The sequence below is a fragment of the Delphinapterus leucas genome, chromosome 1 (genome assembly GCF_059928025.1).
Source record: "Delphinapterus leucas isolate spDelLeu-1000000601 "Yukka" chromosome 1, BTC_Dleu_Yukka2, whole genome shotgun sequence".
Classification (NCBI taxonomy): domain Eukaryota; kingdom Metazoa; phylum Chordata; class Mammalia; order Artiodactyla; family Monodontidae; genus Delphinapterus; species Delphinapterus leucas.
The window spans coordinates 169496854-169519192 of record NC_143129.1 but is presented as its reverse complement, the minus strand read 5'-3'; the positions used below and the strand labels follow the sequence as shown (position 1 = coordinate 169519192).

The window sequence follows — 22339 nt, the reverse complement described above, 5'->3', positions numbered from 1 at the left end:
CAGGATTCAAGGTCACTCAGTTCTTCCACTTTCTGGTGCGTGTGACCCTGGGTAAGCTAGTTAACCTCTCCAGACCACAGGGTCCTCATTTATAAATGGGGACACTTCCACCCACCTCACAGGGTCAGGTGAGCCCCATTGTGTTGCTGAAGGCAAAGGGCCCGTGAGGTAAGGCTCAAGCACCAGGTGGTGGTGCCTCCCATTCTTTGAGCAGGACTCCTGTGACGTCACCATTCACCACCTCTAGAACACGTGTCGCTCCACAACCTCACCCTGAAAGCAGATACCAGGGCTCACAGCCCCTCCCCAAGCCCCACCCTGGACCAACAAGGCACTCCCAGGCAGGGCCTTGCGAGTTCCCTGATATCACTGCCCTGGTGCTTTCATAATGAGCTGCGGCTCCTAGACGGATGGGAGCCAGAGCACAGGAGCCATTTCCGCCACTGTGTGCCTGGCACCGCATGGTGGTGGCTACACACCGAGGAAAGTGGGGCCCTCCTGGGCTGGTACCGTGCAAATCTTATCATGCCAAATTCTTCCCAGGAAGGGGCAGGTAGTGAGGCAAAGGCCCAGCCCATGCTGGTCAGGGTTTTGTTTCCGGATTCTTGACCTCAGCCTAGGCTGTAATCTCACAGGCCTGGACGACCCCCCTCTACCCTCTCGTAGAAGTTGTGAGGGTGAAGCCTCAGGAGACCTGAACACTGAGCTGGAAGCTGTCTGAGCGACTACTCAGATCCAGGCCTTTGTCTACCTGAGGACAGGGGCAGCGGTGCTAACTTGGTTTCTTAGGAGGAGGAAGTGAGCTCCATGGGGCTGGGGCACTCACACAGCCCCAGGTTTGGGGGTCCTAGACCAGGGCTGCATCTCCTATCCATCCAAGTCCCATCCAAGTCCCCGCTCCTCTGCCCCACCTCCCTACTTCTCTGCTTTCTTGGACCAGGGGAGGGTGGGGACAGATCAATGCCTGGAAGATCTAGTCCCCAGTGGCCTCAGTCAGTAACCAGGGGGAGAGCACCCTTCCTGCCTAGCAGGGAGTCCCCACAGATAGGAGGTGGACCGGTTAGAGCCAAGCTCTGGTCCAGAGAGAGTGGGAACGGTGGGGAGGGGGGCGGCGGCGGCAGGCGGGGGTGAAGTGGGGTGCTCTGTGAAGCTGTAGCTCCTACGCCTCCCTTGGTTCAGGTCTGGCTCCATCACTTGCTGGCTCTGTGACCTTCCCGAAGCCACTGTTTCCTCACGTTTAAGATGGTGGGCTGAGTTAGATTCTCAGAGGCCTCCTCTAGCTCTGACAGCCCCTGAGTTTACATAATAACCAGCTCACACGCATCACTTTCCATTTTGCTTTGTACTTTCGCATACTTCATCTCATTTAAACCTCATGGCATGCTTCAGAGGCAAGTATGGGTTCTCCCAGGTTAAAGATGAGAAAAACAAAGCTCAGGGCATTTAAGCCCAAGAACACATCCAGATAGGGCGCAACAGAGCCAGAACTTGCACCCTGGGCTCCACATTGAGGAAAGCTGAAGGCAGTCCAGCCAGGCCAGGGTGAAAGGCCCGAGAGACCGGTTCAGGAGCTCACTTAGCCTGTCTCTCTCAAAGCTGCTCCACTGACACAGAGAAGGGGACTCTTTCAAAAGATCAGATTTAATGACAAAAGTAAGTTGCAAAAGATTACGGACAGCATGATTATTATTGTGAAGCTGTTTTCATTAAAAAGAACTTCATACAACTGTAGGGAAAAGTCCAGGCAGACACACTGATCTGTGAAGACGGATCAGCTCTGAGGAGCAGCTGGGGTGAAAGGTATGATTTGCATGTTTTTCTTTAAATACTTATGTAGTGTTTGTTGGTTGTTTTTTTGTTTTTTTTTTCCTTTTTACAAACGACAACAACAAAAATCTGGGGGGAATTTTCTGGGCAGCAGCTCTAAGTCAAAACTCAGCATTAAACATGTTACTGTAATTGATTATCTCACTGAATTTTCAAAAACCCTATGGAGGATAAGAATATTCATAGCAGCTTTATTCATAATTGTCAAAAAAGGGAACCAACCCAAATGCCCACCAACAGGAGAATGAACCAACTGCGGCTTACTCACACGAGGCGATGCCGCAAAGCTATGGAAAGAACAAACCTCTGGGACATGCAAAGATAAAGGGAAACCTCCCAGAAATGCTGAGCAAAAGAAGCCAGAAACAAGAGTACCTGTGTCTGACTGTGGGTGTATATGGAGTTGAAGAACAGGTACAACCAAGTGACAATGACGGAAGACAAAATGGTGGTTCCCACAGGGGAGAGTTGGGGTACAGATTGGGAAGGGCAGAGGGGACTTTGGTGGCGCACACAGATGTCCTTTATCTCCATCTGGATGTGAACATCTGTAAATAATCAGCGAGCTATATGTACACTTTAAGATCAGCGTACTCTACTGCGTGTATGTATGTTATTCCTCAATTAAATGAACAGAGGGAAAAAGGTTTAAAAAAAACATGCAGGCGAGGTACTTCCCTGGTGGCACAGCGGTTAAGAATCCGCCTGCCAAAGCAGGGGACGTAGGTTCGATCCCTGGTCTGGGAAGATCCCACATGCTGCACAGCAGCTAAGCCTGTGCGCCACAACTACTGAGCCTGCGCTCTAGAGCCAGTGAGTCACAACTACTGAAGCTCATGAGCCTAGAGCCCGTGCTACGCAACAAGAGAAGCCACTGCAATAAGAAGCCCGTGCGCTGCAACGAAGAGTAGCCCCCGCGAGCCACAACTAGAGAAACCCTGCACACAGCAACGAAGACCTAACGCAGCCAATAAATAAATAAAGTAAAATTTTAAACAACAACATGCAGGCGAGAATTATTTCCAGATAAAAATGATGCTGTGGGTCAGGTACTCAGCCCAAGGTTATACAGCTGGCCGGTAGTAGAGCTGGGATTCAAAGCCAGGTTTGTTAGATTCTGAAGACCTTAAGCCGCCAGGCTATACTGACCCCTGACTGCCCCGAAGGATGCCCTGAATCTCCCAATGGGTCCCTGTGTCACTGCAAAGGCAGCCTTGCCCCTGGGTTCAAGACCGTCTACGGCCATCTGGCTCTTCACTGTTATCCCTGTGGTTCAGTCACCTGCTCACACCAGGTGGATGGAGCCTGGCTCCCCGGAAGGCTCGGCACACTGAGGGCTGCGGTTTAACCGGTGAGGCCAAAAAGGAGCAGAGGCCACACCCACAGCTAAAGTCTTGGGCCCACTGGGAGCTGGGATGAGAGGAGTGCTCTGTGCCAGAAGGGGGTGCCTGGTACACACCCACTTACCATAACAGGCCCTGGCCCACAGTGATGGAATTTCAGATGTGAAAGGATAGCTAAGCAGCAGTGCCGGGCCTGGGCTTGGCTCTGATACCCAGCCCAGCGCTCCAGCCGCGAGGCTTCACTGCCTCACATTCTCCCATTAGGATCCCAGCTCCTGTTAACCCAGAAAAGCCAGACCCTGCCAGTCGATCTCACCCTTCTTCCCCACCAGGGACCAGGAACAGAGGAGCTCTGAGGAACTTGGCTTCCCCAGAGCCACCACATTCTGCTTTAAACTTCCAGCCTGCCCAGGTTCCCCCTCCCCCTCCAAAGGGAGCCACCTCCTGCTGCTTGGCATGGATCTCCCTCTCCTGCTACATCCTCTCCACTCTCTCCCCAACTCCTACACAATCCTTGTCCCAAATCATTTCCTGCAGCTTCCCATCTGATCAGTTTCTTAGGAAGCATAATTATCCAGGGAGGGAGGAGGTGGAAAATTCCCAGAGCCAAGAACGCTGGGGAAAAGTTCATCCAGTTCATTCTCCACCTGCCAGGAGAGCCTCTGTCCTAAACACAAGCCAGTCAGTCACGGTCACACCTCCCTCCTAAACCTCCGCAGTTCCCGCCACTACACTACAGTCCTCGCTGCTCTGCAGTGAATCAGAAGCCCTTCTGATCTGGCCCAACTTCGGTGCGGGCCTCATCACCACTACATTCTAAGTGACGGCGCCAGAACTGAGACCGTCTGCCACCAGGGCCCACGCTGCATTGTGCCGCCTCCCTGTGTCACTTCAGCCTGCCTTGTATTTAAGCTGTTTACACGTCTATCTCCCACACAGCCCTGCCATTGCGTAGTAGGTGCTCAGACGCAAGCTGAGGAGAAGGTGGGATGCCCAGGGCCAGTGGACTGTTCCAGAGGAACAGTAAAGGAGGGAAGGAGGGAAGGGCCACTCACTCCATCACAGAAGAGCTCCGGACCAGGAGCTGAAGACCTGCACTAGCCCAGCTCTGCCACCGCCCCCTGTGGCCTGTGGGCAAGTCATTTCCTCTCTGGCCTTCTGCTTCCTCCTCTGCTAGATGAAGAGGCCTCGCCGCTGCTCGGTGCTCTGCACGGCACTGTCACCGAACCTCCACATCTCTGCCCTCAGTCACCACACAGCTGCAAGGACAGGAGCCGGGATTCGAGTCCAGGCCTTTTAACCCCCAACGCCCTTATCTTTTTCAATTACACCTCCTGGACTCCTAACTCCGTCTCTAGCATCCCTCCCAACAATCAAGTCCAATTATCTGATTCCAGGCCTGCCCTTTCTGGTCCTGATAACTTCCTAGGCCACGTGGGACCGGGACCGTAAGGTTCAGGCGGTAAGAGGCATGTCAGGGCCCTGGCGCTCGGTGGCGCCACGCCTCCCACATGACAGGTCTGGTGACATCCTGCCTAGAGGTGCTGGGGCTGGGCAGGGGAGGGGCAGGAGTCCAGCAGAGCCTGGCACCTCACTCAGCCCCTCCCCTCGCCACGTGCTCGCACCGCCCCCCTCCTGCTCTGCTCCGCTCCCTATCCACTCCTCCCTGGGCACGGCTCTCCATCCCGCTCCTGGCCTGGCCAGAGATGCCTGTTGGGAAGCTTCACTCTTGTTGCTCTCACAGACCTGGCTGAGTAGCCCTGGGCCAGGGTCCTGCTTTGCTTGGCTCGCTGTGGCCCAAAGCCAGAGCCGACCCTGGGAGCCATCTCTTGACCCCTAGGCTGCTCTGCACATCCCTCCCCAGCTCAGTGGCACTGCACGCACCTAGAATCCAATCCGATGCCTAACCCAAGGCCCACGGGCCAAGCAGGGTCTGGCCCCCGCCTTCCTCTCCGTCCTCACACCGCACCTCCCTCTTATTCCACCCCAGCTTCCTCAAAGACAATTTCCTCCCCAGCTTCCTCAACGACACTTTCCTCACGGGCCCTGATCTTTGCAAGGTGGGCGCCTTCTTGTCATTGGCTCAGCTCAAAAGCCAGCTCCTTAGAGAGGTCTTCGCTGACCGTCCAAAGTAGCACATCTTTCTCATATTTATTTTCTTCCGGACACTTATCATTGCCTGACGTTGTGTCCACTGTGCAACGCCCCACACTGGCCTGTGAGTCCCCTGACATCGGGAGCCTCCTCATCTTGCTCCCGGCTGTGTCCTCAGCACCCAGAAGACTGTCTGACGTGGGCTGGGGCGGAGGGTGGTGAGGCGTGGGCTACATATTAGACTAGGTGGCCAGGGAGGCCTCTCTGAAGAGACGGCATCTGACCCAGAGCACGAATAAGGCAGCCGGCCTGTGGCCATCTCCAGGCAGTCTTCCAGGTTGGGGAAAGCAAGCGCCACGGCCCTACGGAAGGGGAAGAGGTATGGCAAGGCTTGGTGTGTTTGAGGAACCCAAGACGGTTGGTGTGAGTGGTGGGAAGAGAGCAGCAGGGAGTGAAGGAGAGAGAGGAATAGGCCACACCTCTCCTGGATTTTATCCCAAGTTCATCAGGAAGCAACTGGAAGGTTTTAGCAGGGGAACACCACATTGTGAGTCACGTTTCTAAACGACCCCACTGGCCGCTCTGTGGAGAGCTGATTACAGGCAGAGGGGGAGTGGGGCCAGGAGGCCACTGGAGTCATCCGGGTTAGAGATGCTTGTGGCTTAGATAGGGAGAGCAGAAGTGGAAATGGAGAGAAGAGGAAAGCGTTCGATCCGTGGAGCCATCTGTCCACCGGCCTGAGAGGCCTGGCCGACTCTATATCCCTCTGGCTGGAGTTCTAGACGCCTGGGAATCCAGCCCAGCCCACCTACCCAATCTTATTTCTCAGTGAACCCCAGCCCAGACTTTCCCCCCAGCTGGCTGGGCCTCCTCTCAGCTGCCCAGTCACACCTGCAGCAGGTACTGCAACCCTCACTTGACCTGCCACCTGCCCTCCCCTTATGAGGGTCTAGTGAAGGCACCTGCGCAAAGGCCCCTGCTCCCTGCTCATTCCAGCCACATTTCTCCCCTCTCTGAAGTCCTCCTGGGCTTTGAGGCAGTGGCACAGCAATCATCAAGCACTTAATTATTCCCTCTTCCACTTTCCCGAGGCAGCTGTAAGCTGGATAAAGGCAAATACCATGACTCGCACCCTTCGGGGTTGTCGTGACACTCAGACAGTGATGCGCTGTGTGGAGCCCTCAGTACAAGGCCGGGCACTCAGTAGGTCTCACTCAATGGTAGCTTCCTCCTTATCGCCTGCATATGAGGACACCCATCCCTGGTGTTCACTGTCCCACAGGGAAGCTCAGCTTCTCTGCCCAGCCAGGCACGTGGGTTAAGTACGTTTGGGGGTGAGTGAGGTGGAGGGGATGCAGAATGCCCCAATGGGTTTCAGAAGCAAAAGTCAACGGCTCTGCATCATCTATGCTCTGCATTATCCACATCTCGTCTTTCTCCAGCTCCTCCCTCCGTGTGAAATGAGCAAACTCCTGCTTAACCTTCAAGCTCTGGGAAGCCTTCCCGATCCGCCCACCACCCAACTCCTCCCGTGCACCCACAGTCCTGTGGGCCCCTGCTGTGGCACTTCACAGCACATGGCAAGTGCCAGTTTCCATGTCAGCCGCTCCCATGAGGCTGGGATTATATTTATTCATCTTTCCATCTTCAGCACAGCATTTATCATGCACAAATCAGTGTTTACTGAGTGTGTGTCTCCCCCTCTTCCAACTGAAGGCCAAACTCAGACACTTCATCTCACAGTCTCATTTTATGCCCACCCCATTCCTGGTGACATTCAGCCCTACCCCAGTGTCCTCCAGCCCCCTTACCTAAAACCATCCTCCACTGCTAGACTTCACTCTCATCTCATCTTCCTTTTTTTTTTTATTATTTTTTATTTATTTATTTTTGGCTGTGCTGCACAGCTTGTGGGATCTTAGTTCCCCAACCAGGGATTGAACCCGCACCCTTGGCAGTGAGAGCGTGGAGTTCCAACCACTGGACTGCCAGGGAATTCCCTCCTTTTCCTTTAATGTTACAGGACAGTGGTGACTCCCATTTCTGAGAGCTTATGATGTGCTCGGGGCTTTACAGACATTACCGCATTTGACTGGGAAGACTGAGGCTCACAGGGTGGGGTGGTTACGAAGTGGCAGAATCTTCTGCCCTTAACGCTGGCACAGATCACCTGGCACCTCATCACAGCTGGGCCTATTTTAAAAATCCTCATCTGCGGGCTTCCCTGGTGGCGCAGTGGTTAAGAACCCGCCTGCCAGTGCAGGGGACACAGGTTCAAGCCCTGGTCCGGGAAGATCCCACATGCCGCAGAGCAACTAAGCCTGTGCGCCACAACTACTGAGCCTGTGATCTAGAGCCCATGAGCCACAACTACTGAGCCCGCGTGCCACAACTACTGAAGCCCGCACGCCTAGAGCCCGTGCTCCGCAACAAGAGAAGCGACCGCAATGAGAAGCCCGCGCACCACCACGGAGAGTAGCCCCCGCTTGCCGCAACTAGAGGAAGCCCGCACACAGCAACAAAGACCCAACGCAGCCAAAAATTAAAAAAAAATAAGTTTATTAAAAAACTATCATCTGTTCTGCAGAATTTAGTGCTTTTACACATCAAATTGTCATACAAAATCGTGCTCATTAAATGTTTCAAGTGAAAAGTCTTACTACTCCAGCTAGGTGGTAAAAGGATTGTTATGTAGGAGAAACAGCATAGGGCTTGGAATGGGAAGCCCTGGGTCTGGCTTCAGCTGTGCCATAGTCAGGCTATGTGACCCTAGGCAAGTCACCTAACCTCTCTGGGCTTCAGTTTCCTCATTTGTAGAAAGAATTAGGACAGTATCTCCCCAAAAGGTTTCCTGATGCATGCCAGAAAGTGCTCTACCCACTTCATTAAAATCATAAATTTTGGGACTCCCCTGGTGGTGCAGTGGTTAAGAATCCACCTGCCAATGCAGGGGACATGGGTTCGATCCCTGGTCCAGGAAGATCCCACATGCCACAGAGCAACCAAGCCCGTGTGCCACAACTACTGAAGCCCACACGCCTAGAGCCCGTGAGCCACAACAAGAGAAGCCACCGCAATGAGAAGCCCACGCACCGCAACGAAGAGTAGCCCCCGCTCGCCGCAACTAGAGAAAAACCCACACGCAGCAACGAAGACCCAACGCAGCCAAAACTAAATAAATAAAATAAATTTATTTTTAAAAAAATAATAATAATAAATTTTATTTACCTGGAGCCACCCGCCCCCTGTGTTTAGCACAGCACTGGATGCCCAGCAGGGCATCAGTAAGTCTTGCTGAGTGATTTTTCAGTTGCTGGGAGATTCAAGACTCACAGAAAACAAGCTGGTATTTCTCCTCCTCCTGATCCTAGAAGGACTCCTAAGTGCCACCATTTATCATATGTTCAGAATGTGTCAAGCCTGTGCCATGTATCTTACAAGGGTACTCTCCCTGAATCCTCCCAACATCCCTGCCAGGTGTTACCCCATGTTGGGGATGATCAAAATGAGACACACACAGGGTAAAGTGACTTGCCCGTAGTCAAGGTGCTACAGTGGTAGAGCTTAGATTTGAACCCAGGTCTGTCAAGTTGCAAAGCCTGTGTTCCTAACCACCATGTTTCCAAAGGAAACTGCTCTGGGACACTCCTCTGCAATCCAAAGGTCCTGCCTCAAGTAGAAGCTTCTGGCTGTGCCCAGTGAGCCCTGTTTCACTCGAGCATCTCATCTAAATCCTACCTATTCTTTAAGACCTAGTTCACCAGTCACCTCCATAAAGCCTCCCTGATCCTCCCAAGCGGGAAGGTCTTTCTGCCGTCTCTAAACGCTCAAAAAATTCCATCTTCACCTCGACTCGCACCCACTTTCTACTGCCTGACTCCCCTGCAACTATACTGAACTTCTCAGACCAGTCCTTGAGCTCTTTGAGAGAAGCAGTTCTTGGGCATCTTTGTTTGTTCCACCAGCCAGGCAGGCCCAGAAGGGTGTGGTAGGGTGCCAGCTCCCCTCCCCCACTGAGCTGTAATCTGAGTCTTGGGCTGGGCTCAGTGAGGTGAGCTGGCCCTGCCTCCACACTGGCATCCTGCCTACCTGGTACGGCATCCAGATTCCTGTGGGCCCTGGCCCCAGGAGATAAGATCTCATTCCCTGGTTTGAGGGCAAAGATGCTATAAAAAGCAGAGCACCCAGGCTCAATATTGGCTTGTGAAGGAGTACAAAAGCCTGAAGAATTTGATGGGTGAGGGCAGAAGCTTCTGGGTCCCAAGGCTTGCACTTGGTTCTCCTGCAAGGATCTGTATGACCAAAGCCGAGTGGCTTCTCGGCCAGGAACAGCTCTTCTGATGCATAGTCCAGCACGGAGCTGCCGTTCCTTAGGCTTTCAGGGGCCACTAGAGAGGTACCAATGCTTAGATACCAACATCAAGGCCAAAGACCACAGCCCCTCCTCTTGGTCCAGCTCTTACTGCCTAGAGACCCCTGAGTTAGTTAACAGAGCAGGGAAAGCCCTCCCTGCCCTGCCGTTAATTCACTTGTGAATATGAGCACATCCTCTCTCGGCCTTAATGGGGAGATGAGAGGACTGGATCAAAACATCTCCATCTCTCCTTTGGGCCCTGGGGCCACAGGCTATGATAAGGTTCTTTCTACCTCTAATATTCTACAGGTAGAATAATATTGTCTACTTTCACTCCCGGAAGCAGAGTCAGAGCAGGAGATGGGGGTCCTCAATCCAAGAAACAGCAGAGGCCAATCGGGGCTGCCTAGTATTGTGCCCTCAAAGCCTGTCCCCTTAAAAGGCAATGCCTTGTTTCTGCTGCCTCCAAGGTAGCTGCTTCCCGTAACAGAGTCTCAGAGGATGGTCTGGGCCCTGGCCACTTTAGGAAAAAGGGCAGGAGGACTGAGTTACCTCCCAGGGTGTCAGCTGAGCTCACCTTGGAAACCCACCAGAACCAGGGGGCAGAATGAACCCCAGTACTTGCCCTGTCTACACTGGGCAGGGGAAGCCTGCTTCATCTGCTTTGATCCCCAATCCGGAAAAGTTTCTCTCTGCTTTACAGAATCATCTTCCCTCCTCTTCTCCTGGGACACAGCTTGTTCATTCTGACTGGATTCATTCCCCTTGCCTAGAAGGAGTTCTGCAGTTCCCCAGGCAAACCCCTGTCATCCCAGAGGTAAGTACCACTTCGTCCAAGGAAAGCCCTTTACCCTTCTTCAGGTTCCCACAGGACAAGGGCCCAAGCTCTTAACCTTTGGCCGGGGGGTGGGGCACAAATCCTGCTGAGAATCTGTGGCTACTACGGGCTTTCTTCCTCTGATACAAACACACAAATGTCTACAGATATTTGGAGGAGGATGGCCCACGGGTCCCCTGAACTCCATCAAGAGCTCAGAAAGAATCTCAGAAACCTAGATCTAGATCCTAGAAGAACAGCAGGTCCCCAAGTCCATTCTCCCACCTAAGCCAGGATCCCTTCTAACAGCAAGTCCCCCTGAGAGATGTTCCTCTTCTCCACCTGGCCCACTGCTCAAGATCACCTCCTTCAGGGAGCCTTCCCTTGTCTCTCCCCCTCCTCTCTGAGCCCCTCTGCATCCTAGCCAGAGCCACACAACTTCCCACCTGTGCTTTCTCCCCTGTGTGTTGTCTTACTTCCCCAGCAAGAGAGCTGGCTCTCTGCAGACCCATTCATTTAACCCCATAACCCTGAGCTAGAGTTGGAAATGACCATTACCATGAACTTGAGAATTCTGTGCTTTGAAGCCAGTGCTCATGATAGCAGTGGCCCATTCCCCCAAAGGATGGGGCTGTGGAGATCTCCTTCCAAGGGCCTCAGGCTGCCCAGGCCTCACCAGAGGAGGGGCTCCTCTGGGACCACTGCCTTTCCTGCTGGAAAGTCCCGGAGAGCCTTTCAACAACTGAAATCAACAGACAGGGAAACTAAGGCCCAGGGAGGCAAAATGACAATATTCAAGAAAGAGGCAGAGCTAGGACTAGGACCCAGGTCCCTGATTCCCAGCCTGGAGCTCTTTTCCTTACACAAGTGGCTTTATAAAAACTAAATCCGGTTACAATAGCCAGGACATGGAAGCAACCTAAGTGTCCATCGACAGATGAATGGATAAAGAAGATGTGGCACATATATACAATGGAATATTACTGAGCCATAAAAAGAAATGAAACTGAGTTATTTGTAGGGAGGTGGATGGACCTAGAGTCTGTCATACAGCCTGAAGTAAGTCAGAAAGAGAAAAATACCGTATGCTAACACATATATATGCTAACACATATATGCTAACACATATATATATGAAATCTAAGAAAAAAAAATGGTTCTCACGAACCTAGGGGCAGGACAGCAATAAAGATGCAGACGTAGAGAATGGACTTGAGGACACGGGGAGGGGGAAGGGTAAGCTGGGACGAAGTGAGAGAGTGGCATGGACTTACATACACTACCAAATGTAAAATAGATAGCTAGTGGGAAGAAGCCACATAGCACAAGGAGATCAGCTCAGTGCTTTGTGACCACCTAGAGGGGGGGGATAGGGAGGGTGGGAGGGAGACACAAGAGGGAGGGGATATGGGGATATATGTATAGCTGATTCACTTTGTTATAAAGCAGAAACTAACACACCATTGTAAATTATACTCCAATAAAGATGTTAAGATTAAAAAACAAGAAACAACGAAATCCGGGAATTCCCTGGCAATCCAGTGGTTAGGACTCCACGCCTTCACTGCTGAGGGCACGGGTTCAATCCCTGGTCAGGGAACTAAGATCCTGCAAGCCTCGCAGCCACAAAAAAAAAAAAAAAAAAAAAAAGATTAAAAACTAAAATCTGCCCTCACACTCTCACACTCATATATGCACAGAAAATTTCTGAAAAGATGCAGGAGAAAGTTAACAGTGGTAACCTCTGGGGAGTACGACAGTGGAGGTGGTCAGAGAAGTGAGGAGGAAAACTTTTACTTTTTACCTTAATACCCCTCTCTACTGTTGAACATGTTTTATTTATTCATATTATAAAAATAAACCGGCCACAGAAAGGAGACTCTGGCCCCAGCCCACTCCCAACACACACACAAAAACAAAGAGAAGACATAAGTCAACGTGTCTAGGTACAACTATAAATTAGCAAGACTGCCTTTTTGCATGGTTTACGGCACTGGTCTCATTAATTCACAGTCACAGTGTGGTTGATGACTCGATGAATCTTCCTAGGAAAAGCTTAATTCAATTAGGGCTCTCGGCAGCTCCCTGACGAAGCTCTGGTAACTTGCTTTTACTTATACAAATTGAGGGTAAACCAAACAGATGCAGACTTTCCCAGAGAGACCCCACCCAGCCCAGAGAGGATGCCCTAGAAGACCCTCCATTAGAGCCAGGCCGAGGGAGGCAGAGGGGGAGGAAGGCGGCTGTGGCAGCAGCACTTACACAGGTGCTGGCTGACACCGAGAGCATCACTCTGTGTCAAGCTGGTTTCTTGTCTTCCTCAAAGGCTTCACGTGGACACTATCTCTACACAGAAGTCAGTCATGCACTTATTTGTCCCCCAAGTATTTAGGAGCCCTCCCCCTGTGCCAGGCACAGAGAAGAAAGCAAACAAAGGCTCTGCACTCAAGGGGCTTCCATTCTTGTGGGAGTCCTGTGCTAAGAACAGCTCTCCCTGTCCTGCCTGCTTGCCTAATTCCTCTCCATCTTCAAGACTGGCTCGAATTCCACCTCCTCCGAGAAGCCTTCCCTAACCACCTGTGCCCTCGGGGACTGCTTGTTCCCTCTGAACTCTGCCTCTGCCAGGAGTCCGCCGAGACCTCAGCACAGATGGACCATTTTCTCCAAACAGACTGGAAGCTCCTGATGAGCCAGGCCTGGGTCTCACTCTTCTTGGTTCCCCGATGTGCCACAAGCTCAGAGCCCGCTGGCTGGGTTCAGCTGACCTGCCTCTACGACCCCACCTCGGACAGACGAATTGAGTAGCTGCTCTCAGTCCTGGCTGGCCAGCCCAAAGCCAGAGCCTCTGTGAGTCTGCCTGGCACACAGCAAGTGCTACGTAAGTGTTAGCTACTTATTATTTTGGTGAGCTCATAGATTCTGCCTGACACAGCTGTGATGTCACCTCTCCGCTTTTCAGTGGCCTGGTCTCAGATAGGCCCAGCGCTGTGGAAGGGCCAGTCTGGGCTTAGGGGTAAGTGTCCCCCAAGGGACGGGGAAGGGGACTTGGGAAGGAATAGGAATTCTCATCCTGAATCTCACTCAGAGCTGCTTAAGGCTATATGTTTTCAGGAAAGAACTTGCCTGGGTAATTTGGGGAAACTCCAGGTTCTCAGCAAGTCAGTGTCAGAACTCAGGGGTCATGTATGACCTAACAGACCCCAAAACTGACCCTGCATGTTGAAAGAGCTTTCAGGGGAAGGAAATGAAGTCAGCACGATTCCAGGGAAGGGGGGCAGCCCACTGATCCCGGCCCAACTCAAAACTTAGTTCAGTTAAAATTAGATTAGCCTGTAAGATTAAAAATACCCACATAGGGCTTCCCTGGTGGCGCAGTGGTTGAGAGTCCGCTTGCCGATGCAGGGGACATGGGTTCGTGCCCCGGTCTGGGAAGATCCCACATGCCGCGGAGCGGCTGGGCCCGTGAGCCATGGCCGCTGAGCCAGCGCGTCCGGAGCCTGTGCTCCGCAACGGGAGAGGCCACAACAGTGAGAGGCCCGCGTACCGAAAAAAAAAAAAAAAAAAAAAACCCACATATAATCACGGCCTGCCTTAAGTATCAGTTGATGTTTGTTGGCATCTAAAGAGATGGTTGGGCCCAGCGCAGTGTGTGCAGACAATCTTGGGGAGACGTGTCTGACTCAGACGTTTACAGGGGGAGCGAGTGCTGCAGCAGGAGGTCCACACAGGCAATGGATGACTAAGGAATAACCCAGGTCCTGGGTTTGCTTAGTGAGCCTTCTCTCCCCACCACGGAAGGAAAGGGGGGGCAGGTGGGGGAGGGTGACAGGAGGGAGGCAGGCCCGCCAGCTGTGGACAGGCTGGCATTCCCGAAGGGAGCCCAGGGCTACTGAGCTCCAATGCCCTGTCCCTCCTGTGTTTCTGAATGCCACCACCTCTGAGAAGGGCTATTTGCTTCACAGTAAGACTTGGAGGGCGGGGGGGGGTCACTGTTTTCCCCCCCAACCCAAGAAATGATCCACAGAGGGCAGCCAAGACTTGAAATGCCTTTAATCCTTCCCTGTTCAAAATGATCATGGGAAAAATAAAACGTTTGAACCGAAAGGGAATCAGGGCATGATGATGAAAAGAACAAGAGCTCCAAAGTCAGACAGTTCTGGGCTTCAACCCCACTGTTTTCTAGCTGTGCGAGTACCTGACACAGCCTCTGAAACAGGAGCTTAATAAGTGACAGCTAATATAGTTAACAAATATTTAACATAAATATTACAAATTAGGAAACGAGGGCTCAGAGAAGTAGTGCCTTGCCTAAGGTCACACAGCTAGGCAGCAAAAAGCTAGCACCATACCATCTCTCAGGGTCTCTTGACCCCTTCCCTCTCCTGCCCCATTCAGCATGTGTGCTGTTGTAATTCACTTCTCTGCCTCTCCTTTCTCCTCCCAGAGGGCCTACAACACATCAAGGGAAAGGAAAAGTTTCCATTTCAAAAGTCTGCTGCTCCACAGACTGTGAGAATGACAGGTCCCAAGGCTGAGTCAGCCTTCACACTCTCACACACTTTCTTCATACAAATACAGGCATGCTTGAGGGGTTAAGAACTTGGAGTTAAGTTGGCCTGGGCTCCAGACCAACCCAAACCACCATGCTGCTTTAGCCCCTCGCTCCTCCAAGAAGAAACAGTGTCTCTCCTGTCAACCACTCAAGTTACCAACGTGGATGTGCCTGGTCATTTACTCTAGTTAAAGACCCTTGGGACCCTCTGGTCGCCCTTGATCTTCACAACAACCTGACCAGGCAGGAAAGAGGACACGGCCTTGGGTTAGAAATCCAGGGATTGTGTCCTTTGCCACTTACTTGCTAAGTGACCTCAGGCAGGTCACAACCTGGGGCTCGGTTTCCTTAGATGTAAAATGGCTACATCAATACCACCTGCTATTCTAACCCACAGGACCATTGAGAAGATCGGAATTAAATACTGTACACGCAAGTGCTTTGGAAACAAGTCACAATACTAATGAGAATTACTACTAAACTCCACTTGCCTTACAGGGCTAAAGAGAGTTGTGTCATCTGCTTCCAGCACAGAGGCTGCCTCTCAGGGGATCCTGCTGGGCCCCAAGGGTAACCAAAAGCAGCCCAGTACCCTTCCAGCCCAGAAGCAGGAGATGGTAATCACAAGGTTAGCCATCCCCTGCTGGGCAAAGGAAACTACTCTTTAAGTGGCATCCCCCTGCCCAAGCAGGGAAGAAACAAGCTCAGCCAGGCCACTGAGAGAGCAAAGAGACGGCAGGCAGGGTCACTAGCAGAGGATAAGGGATAGGCCCAGCCTGGCTGCAGGATTCAGGTACACATATGTGGACTCACAGGGACAGAGGATGGGCCCAAAGCCGGCACAGAACCCCTACAGCTTTCTCAGGGCAGGGGGAGGGCTTCCACCTTCAACAAGTGCTAGCCCCCAGAGGGAGTCCTAAAATCCCGGAAGGCAGGTGCAGTGAGCTGGGCACCCACCCCGTGCAGGGACCCGGGCATCTGCTGAGGAGGACGTGAGGGGCAGGAGACTGTGCCAAGGCTCAAACAGAAGATAAATGGCAATGCAGCATCACAGCAGATAACCCCTTTGGGCTGTTTCCTCATCTGTGAGACAGAGAGCCTTTATCTCATAGGATGATAGTAGGAATTAAATGAGATTACTTTTATAAAGTGCCTGACACCACTCTGTAGATACTCAATAGATGGTTCTTACTAAAACACACATTCCCCCCACCCCCCAACAGAAGAGATGTCACAGGGCAGGCTAGGCCTAATGCCAAAGTTGTGGATAAACAATAAGGGATACGGTTTTAGGGGAGAAATGAAAGCAACGGCTGTGGGCTGGAGTGGGCTGGGAAGACCGCCCAAAGTGGAGGAATCTGAACAGGCCCTGAAAGCTGCCACAGCACGTTGGGCTCTGTGCTAGCATTCCCACGTTTGGTCTCCACATCGATCCTGGAAGGTAGAGATAGCATCCTTACCTTCCTGATGAGGCAAGTCAGGTTCAGAGAAACCAGGGGCCTGGTCACACAGGTAGCGAGGGGCAGGGGCAGAGCCCAGGCTTTTGTGACATCTGTCCTTCCCACCAGAGCTGGAGGGGCTAGGTGGGGCGGGAAGGAGAGGCAGGGTGCACCTCATGGGTGTTCAGCTGAATGAAGTCCAGGCGATATGACGAACAGAGGCCCTCTAAGTGTCCTGGAGCCTCAGGACACACATGTCCTACCTGAAGCTTCTTCCCAGTCCCCAGATGACCTCCCCTCCCACTATCCTGAAGTCACTCAGCTGTTTTCCCAAAGAGGAAAAGGTCACCTTTTTCTTTTTGGAGAGTTCCATCTGGGCTTCTAGAGACAGTTTCAAGGTGACCTTTAAGTTGTTCCTCTCTCCTTCTGAGAAGTGAGAGAGGCAAGTTCTAGTCTTACACAGGAAACCAGTTGCTGGGTCTGATATCCACGCACGTGAAGTGGGCAGTAATGATCCTCATCTCCCCTCCTCACAGACTTGCTCTAAGGAGGCAATGGCAGAACACACCTTGCAAACACCAAAACCAGAAAAAGCTATAAGATGTGAAGGGACAAAGGAAGGTTTTTTTGGTCTCTGATGAATACCTGCTTCATAGGCTGCCAGGAGTTCTGGGTCCGGGATATGCGTAAACAAACGCACGGGGTGCCAGTGGTGAGCTGGGTTACAGTGAGGCGCTCCCTTGAAACAGGCACTGGACTGGGAGCCAGGTAAACAGGGACAACGTGGAATTCATGCAGGGTCCAAACCACAATGGGAGGCGGAGGTGGGGGAAGGGAATGGGCCTACCTAAGGCTTGGAGTCATTCTCAGAGTTCTCCCAATAGTCTAACCCCAACTCACGTCACGAGCCCCTCCTCACCAAGGAAAAGGCAAGAATCCCTGGCTGTCAGAGAGAGAAAAAAGGCCCAGAGACGGGAAGTGACTTGCCTAATGTGACCCACTGAGTCACTTAGAAAAGAATCCATTAGCATCTACTCTAGAACTTCAGCTCTTAACCCCACCCTTCCCACACGCATCTCCGACAGTATCTACCTGAGGCTCTGCTCAACGATTAGGACAGGAGTGAGAACTGCGCACAGCACCTTCTATTGTTAAAGGAGGGGTAACTTGCAAGGGAAGCAGCTGCCCCAGATGACAGAATGAGGCCTCCAACATAGCTCCTACCCATGCTGGGGTCTGAGAGAATAGATAAGACCCCAAAATGAACTCCTAGGCTCCTGGGTAACTGATAGTACAGAGGGAGCATGGCCTCGGCACACACCCCATCCCCAAAGTCGGTGGGTGCCATGTCCCCTCCCCACAGGACCTGCTCTGGAGGCAGCTCAAGTGAAGGAAGAACAAAGTCAGTAGGACTGACTTTCAGTCCTTCCCGAAACCTTAGGGAAGGACTGCTGGTGGCAGCCTAGGTTGAGAGATTTGTAATACTCCAGCCTCAGAGGAAGGCTGTAGGAGGGGCTGAGGTAGGGATGCATTTACCTTAGGTGGTTAAAATGCTAACAGGAGCAGCTGCAACTCACTGAGTGCTTCCTATAGGTACAAAGCCAGCTTTACGTGCGTTAATTTATGTCATCATCACGCCAGCAGCATTATAACTAGATACTATTATTTCCCCCTTTTTATACTTGAGGAAACTGAGGTTCAGAGAGGGTAAGTGGCAGAGTGGTGCCAACCTCAATTCAACACTGCAAAGGGGGAGTTCCCCAGTGGCCTAGTGGTTAGGATTTGGGGCTTTCAACTGCCGCAGCCCAGGTTCAATCCCTGGTTGGGGAACTGAGATCCCGCAGGCTGCGTAGCCAAAACAAAAAAACAAAACAAAACAAAAACACTGCAAGGTAAAGGGAGAAATGGGCTTTCACTTTTTGCCACCTGAACTGGGACCCTTAAGATCTTTTGGCCATCTTTCTCTCTACCCTCTTCCCAGGATGGCCAGATGCTAGGGCACTCCTGTTTTCAGAGGCAGAAAATTGCCCTATCAAGCCAGAGACACAGTCTCTTGGAACTACAAATGCCCTCGGAGATCATATCCAGCCTCCTCACTTTACGATGAGAAAACTGTGGCCCAAGGGTGAGTGACTTGCCAGGGTTACCCAAGTCAGTAGAATGGCAGAAATATCAGACCTGCAAGAGGCCACAAAGATCAACTGACAAGTGGAGAGGGATGACTGGCGCAAGGTCACAGAGGGAGGTGGTATAAGAGGCCAAGTTTCCTAACTTCTAGACTGATACCCTTGTCATGGCACCACCTCTGCCAGCTGCCCAGGGTCCCGGGCACAGTTTTGGCGGGGACAAAGCAGGCCAAGCCTGACCCCATCAGGATTAGAGGTAATCAGGCCTGCAGAGACAAACTCCTGACCATCCAGAGTAGGATCTTCGTGGTCATGCTGTCGACCCACCAGAAGGCACTGAGACCCACAGTGTGTGCATTAGCCTCGAATGCCCTAACACAATGCCAGGTGAGGGGGTTGGAAAGAGGAGGGCAATTTATAAATAGTGCTTATGAGGCCTCTTCCTGGTCTCACACAGGCAAATGACACATCAGTCACTTCAGCTTCTCACCAACGAATTAAGACACAGGGTTTCACGATTCAATTGATATGGTAAAATTTAGAGATGCTTGCCAGTTTCACAGGTGGGCGAGACCTGCAGAAAAAGGCCCCAGCTTGTTCAAGGTCATGTATTTGTCAGAATCAGTACACATGGCTCCCCTTGCCCAGGCCTCGATTTTTTTCCAGGAAGCTGGCTGCCATCAGGGGATAGGTGCTGGTGGCCCAGCTCCATGTGCAGGCCTGCTACTGTCACAGCACCAAAGCCCTGTATCAGGAAGCCAGCTCCTGGATCAAAACAGAAGCACGAGTGCCCTCCTGCAGCATGTCCCAGAGCCTGCCTCATACCAGCCTGGCATCACCACTGAGCTCCTGCATGTCCTTGGGAAAGCTGCAAGGCTTCCTGCCAAGAGTCACAAACTCTCCAAACCCAAACCAGCAGAGTTCCAGGCCCCCGTGCCTTCCACAGCTAGCTGGGGGCTAGAAAAGCAAAGGCAGCTTTCAAACCCCCCCACCCCCTGCCCCCCGGACACCATTTCAAGGGGCTTCTAGGCTATGCAGGCTCTGGTGAGCTCCATCAATCACCCAGCAGAACAGAGCTCGGGCCTAGCAGGGTGATAATCCTCTGGAAGGGAACAACTTTTCTGCTTCCTTCTCCCAAAAAGAACGTTTCAAAGTCTCTTCAGATCAGAACATGCTGAGCTCCTCCACCTGTCCCTCTCCCTCTTGGATGAGCAGCAGGCAGGCCAACATGACAGCACCTTGAGACACAGCCGGGTGCAACCTGGAGATGAGCTGGGGCCAGACCAAGCCTGACCCTCCTCCACTCTCCCTCCACCCCCAAACCAGACTTCAGGAATTCCCAAGGCCCCCGTCCCATAAACTGTATAAGGAATGGCATTCCCAGGCAGGAAACTGACTCAGGGGCTCCAGACCAGCCTGGGCAGGCAAAGCTGACAGATAACACTCTGGGGATGAAGGAAGGTGAGGATATGGGGATGCCTCATCTTTCACCACACCTGTAAGTCTCCAGCACACAGGTCCCCCACTACAAACTCCTTAGACAAACCAAGTAGAAACAGCCTCCATCCTGGAACACCCTCCCATGAAGCATGTAATTACACTGGTCGCTGTGGACAGAGCGGACTGTGCCACTTGCTGAAGACACTCCTGTCTCACACAGCTGGGTGCCTGGCTCCCCTCGGGGTCTGTCCCAGCCAGAGGAGACTTGCCAGGCCTGGAAGCCTCGCTGAAGGTACCTAGTACCTGAAGCATCCCATCCTCTGGTCCTGCTCTCTCCCATGAACAACGCTGGCTCCAATCTTAGGAGGCCTCAGACCACAGAGGCCATGGAGCTCCAGTTTGAGAAGGACCACGATGATGGGATAGAGGCTGCCTACTTTACAGCAGTAGTCCAGACCTTTATTCCTAGGCAGCCTCAAGCGGTAAGGATGGTTCAAGAAGCTCATTAGTTTGGTGGCGGCGGAAGCGTCGGGGGCGAACTGCACTTACCTATCTTCATAAGGCAGGCCAGCAGGATCCAGAGGGAGATTTCGAAGGGTGTGCGCACGTGTGTGTAGTCGATGCCCAGGACTGGAAAGACCTTTCGAGATTTCAGGCTGTGTTCAGTGAAGGAATGGTTAACAGGGCGGCTCTCGGGGGCGAGCTCCGGCGGGGCGGTGGTGACCTCCCCAATGGAGCGTTCCCGTGGCGGCTCTGAGCCTCTGATGGTGCTGGCAGTAGGGCTGGGCTGGAGGCCATGGCTTCTAAGAACAGGTAGCAGCCCCACCAAGGCTACTGCCACGAGCAGCGAAGGGAAGATTCGAGGCGGAGAGAGGCCACAGACACCAGACCAGAGAAGCATCCTGCTGCCACCCTCGACCCTTAGCGGAGTGAGAGTAAGACCTGGGACATAGGTGGCAGGGGGTCAGCAGCGGGGAAGAGAGGCTGGGGGAGTCTCTAAGCAAAGTTCATGTTTTAGAGATGTGCTTTTGTGGAAGCAGTCCTCTGGAAGTGGAGGAAGGCTGGGTTCACGATCTAGAACTCCAAACTGGGGAAGAGGGACAAGGACTCAGTTAGGACCGTAAGAGAAGACCAAAAGGTCTGGAACTCCAGGCCTGGGAAAGGGGGTGGGGGAGGGGAGAGACTGCACCCTAGGGACAGAGGAAAGGACAGGATGGGTTGGATCCCAGGCAAGGAAAAGGAAAAGGGAGGGTGGGGACCCTCGGCTGCGGAAAGTGACTGATGAGCTGGGACTCGGCTAAGGTAAGGGGCAGGGAGCCTGAGCTAAAGGAAGGGGATCGAAGGGGGTGAGACCCAGTCCAGGAGAAGAAGAGAGGGGGCTGAGAGCCCAGGCTGCGAGGAAGTGAAGCCAGAAAGCGGCAGGGAGTTTCCCCACCCAAAGAAGGACCGGGTGCAGGCGCGCCGGGCTGAGATTCCGGGGAAATGGAGGGAGGCGGAAGGCGGAGGCAGGCGGCCTGGCGAGAGGGCGCCTTGGCGCGCGCTGAGGGCGGCTCGCGGTGGGCCAGCAGCGAAACGCCCCTCCTTGCGGCCCCGGCGCGGTGCTGCGCTGCGCCCTGGCCCAGCTTCAGGTCCTCCGCGTCCAGCTCCACTTCCAGTTGCAGCCCCGGCCCCAGCCCCGGCGGCGGCGGACTGCTGCCTCTCTGAGCCCGGCGCTGCCACTTATAGGCACCAGCGAGCAGCCGGTGCAGCGGGCTAGAAGGACCTGTCAGCGCCCGCTCAACGCAGCGACCCCTGTCTCCGAGGAAAGGAAGTATCGCGTCGAAAGAGGAGGGAGAGTCAGAGATGGCAAAAAAAAAAGTCTGGAATCTACAGAGATTCTGACTAACATGAGTAAAATGCTCTACTATTTACAAAGCGCCTTCATATCCACATCCACATCCACAGTCTCTTGGAGACTCCCCAATAATCTTGTGAAGGATGTATTATAATCTTATACATTTAGTTACCATGTGATCTTGAGCAAATTACTTAACCTCTCTGTTGCACAGTTTTCTCATCTGAAAAAGTGGGGATAACGGGAGTACCTATATCTGCTGATCTGCTGTAGTATAGTACATGTGATGACTAAATGAGATAACCTATGTAAAGTGTTTAGAATGGAGCCCAGCATATAGAACAATTATTATGGTTCCACTTTCACAGATGAGGAAACAGGTAAAGAGAGCTCCTTAACTAGTATGTAAATAGTTATATCGGTTTGCTAGGGTTACTGTAACAAAGTACCACAAACTGGGTGGCTTAAAGAACAGAAATTTACTGTCTCATATCCTGGAGGCTAGAAGTCTGA

At 52.6% G+C, this 22339-nt stretch overlaps 1 protein-coding gene across 1 annotated transcript in view; it reads right to left on the bottom strand.

The window, feature by feature from the left end:
* SLC9A1 (solute carrier family 9 member A1) overlaps window positions 1–21709 on the bottom strand; it is a 50175-nt gene extending 28466 nt beyond the window's left edge. The window contains exon 1 of the mRNA XM_022551873.2: window positions 20542–21709. Within this exon, the coding sequence (XP_022407581.1) occupies window positions 20542–20893 (352 nt within the window). The 5' untranslated portion in view covers window positions 20894–21709. The remainder of the gene's footprint in view (window positions 1–20541) is intronic.
* Window positions 21710–22339: the final 630 nt, after the last annotated feature.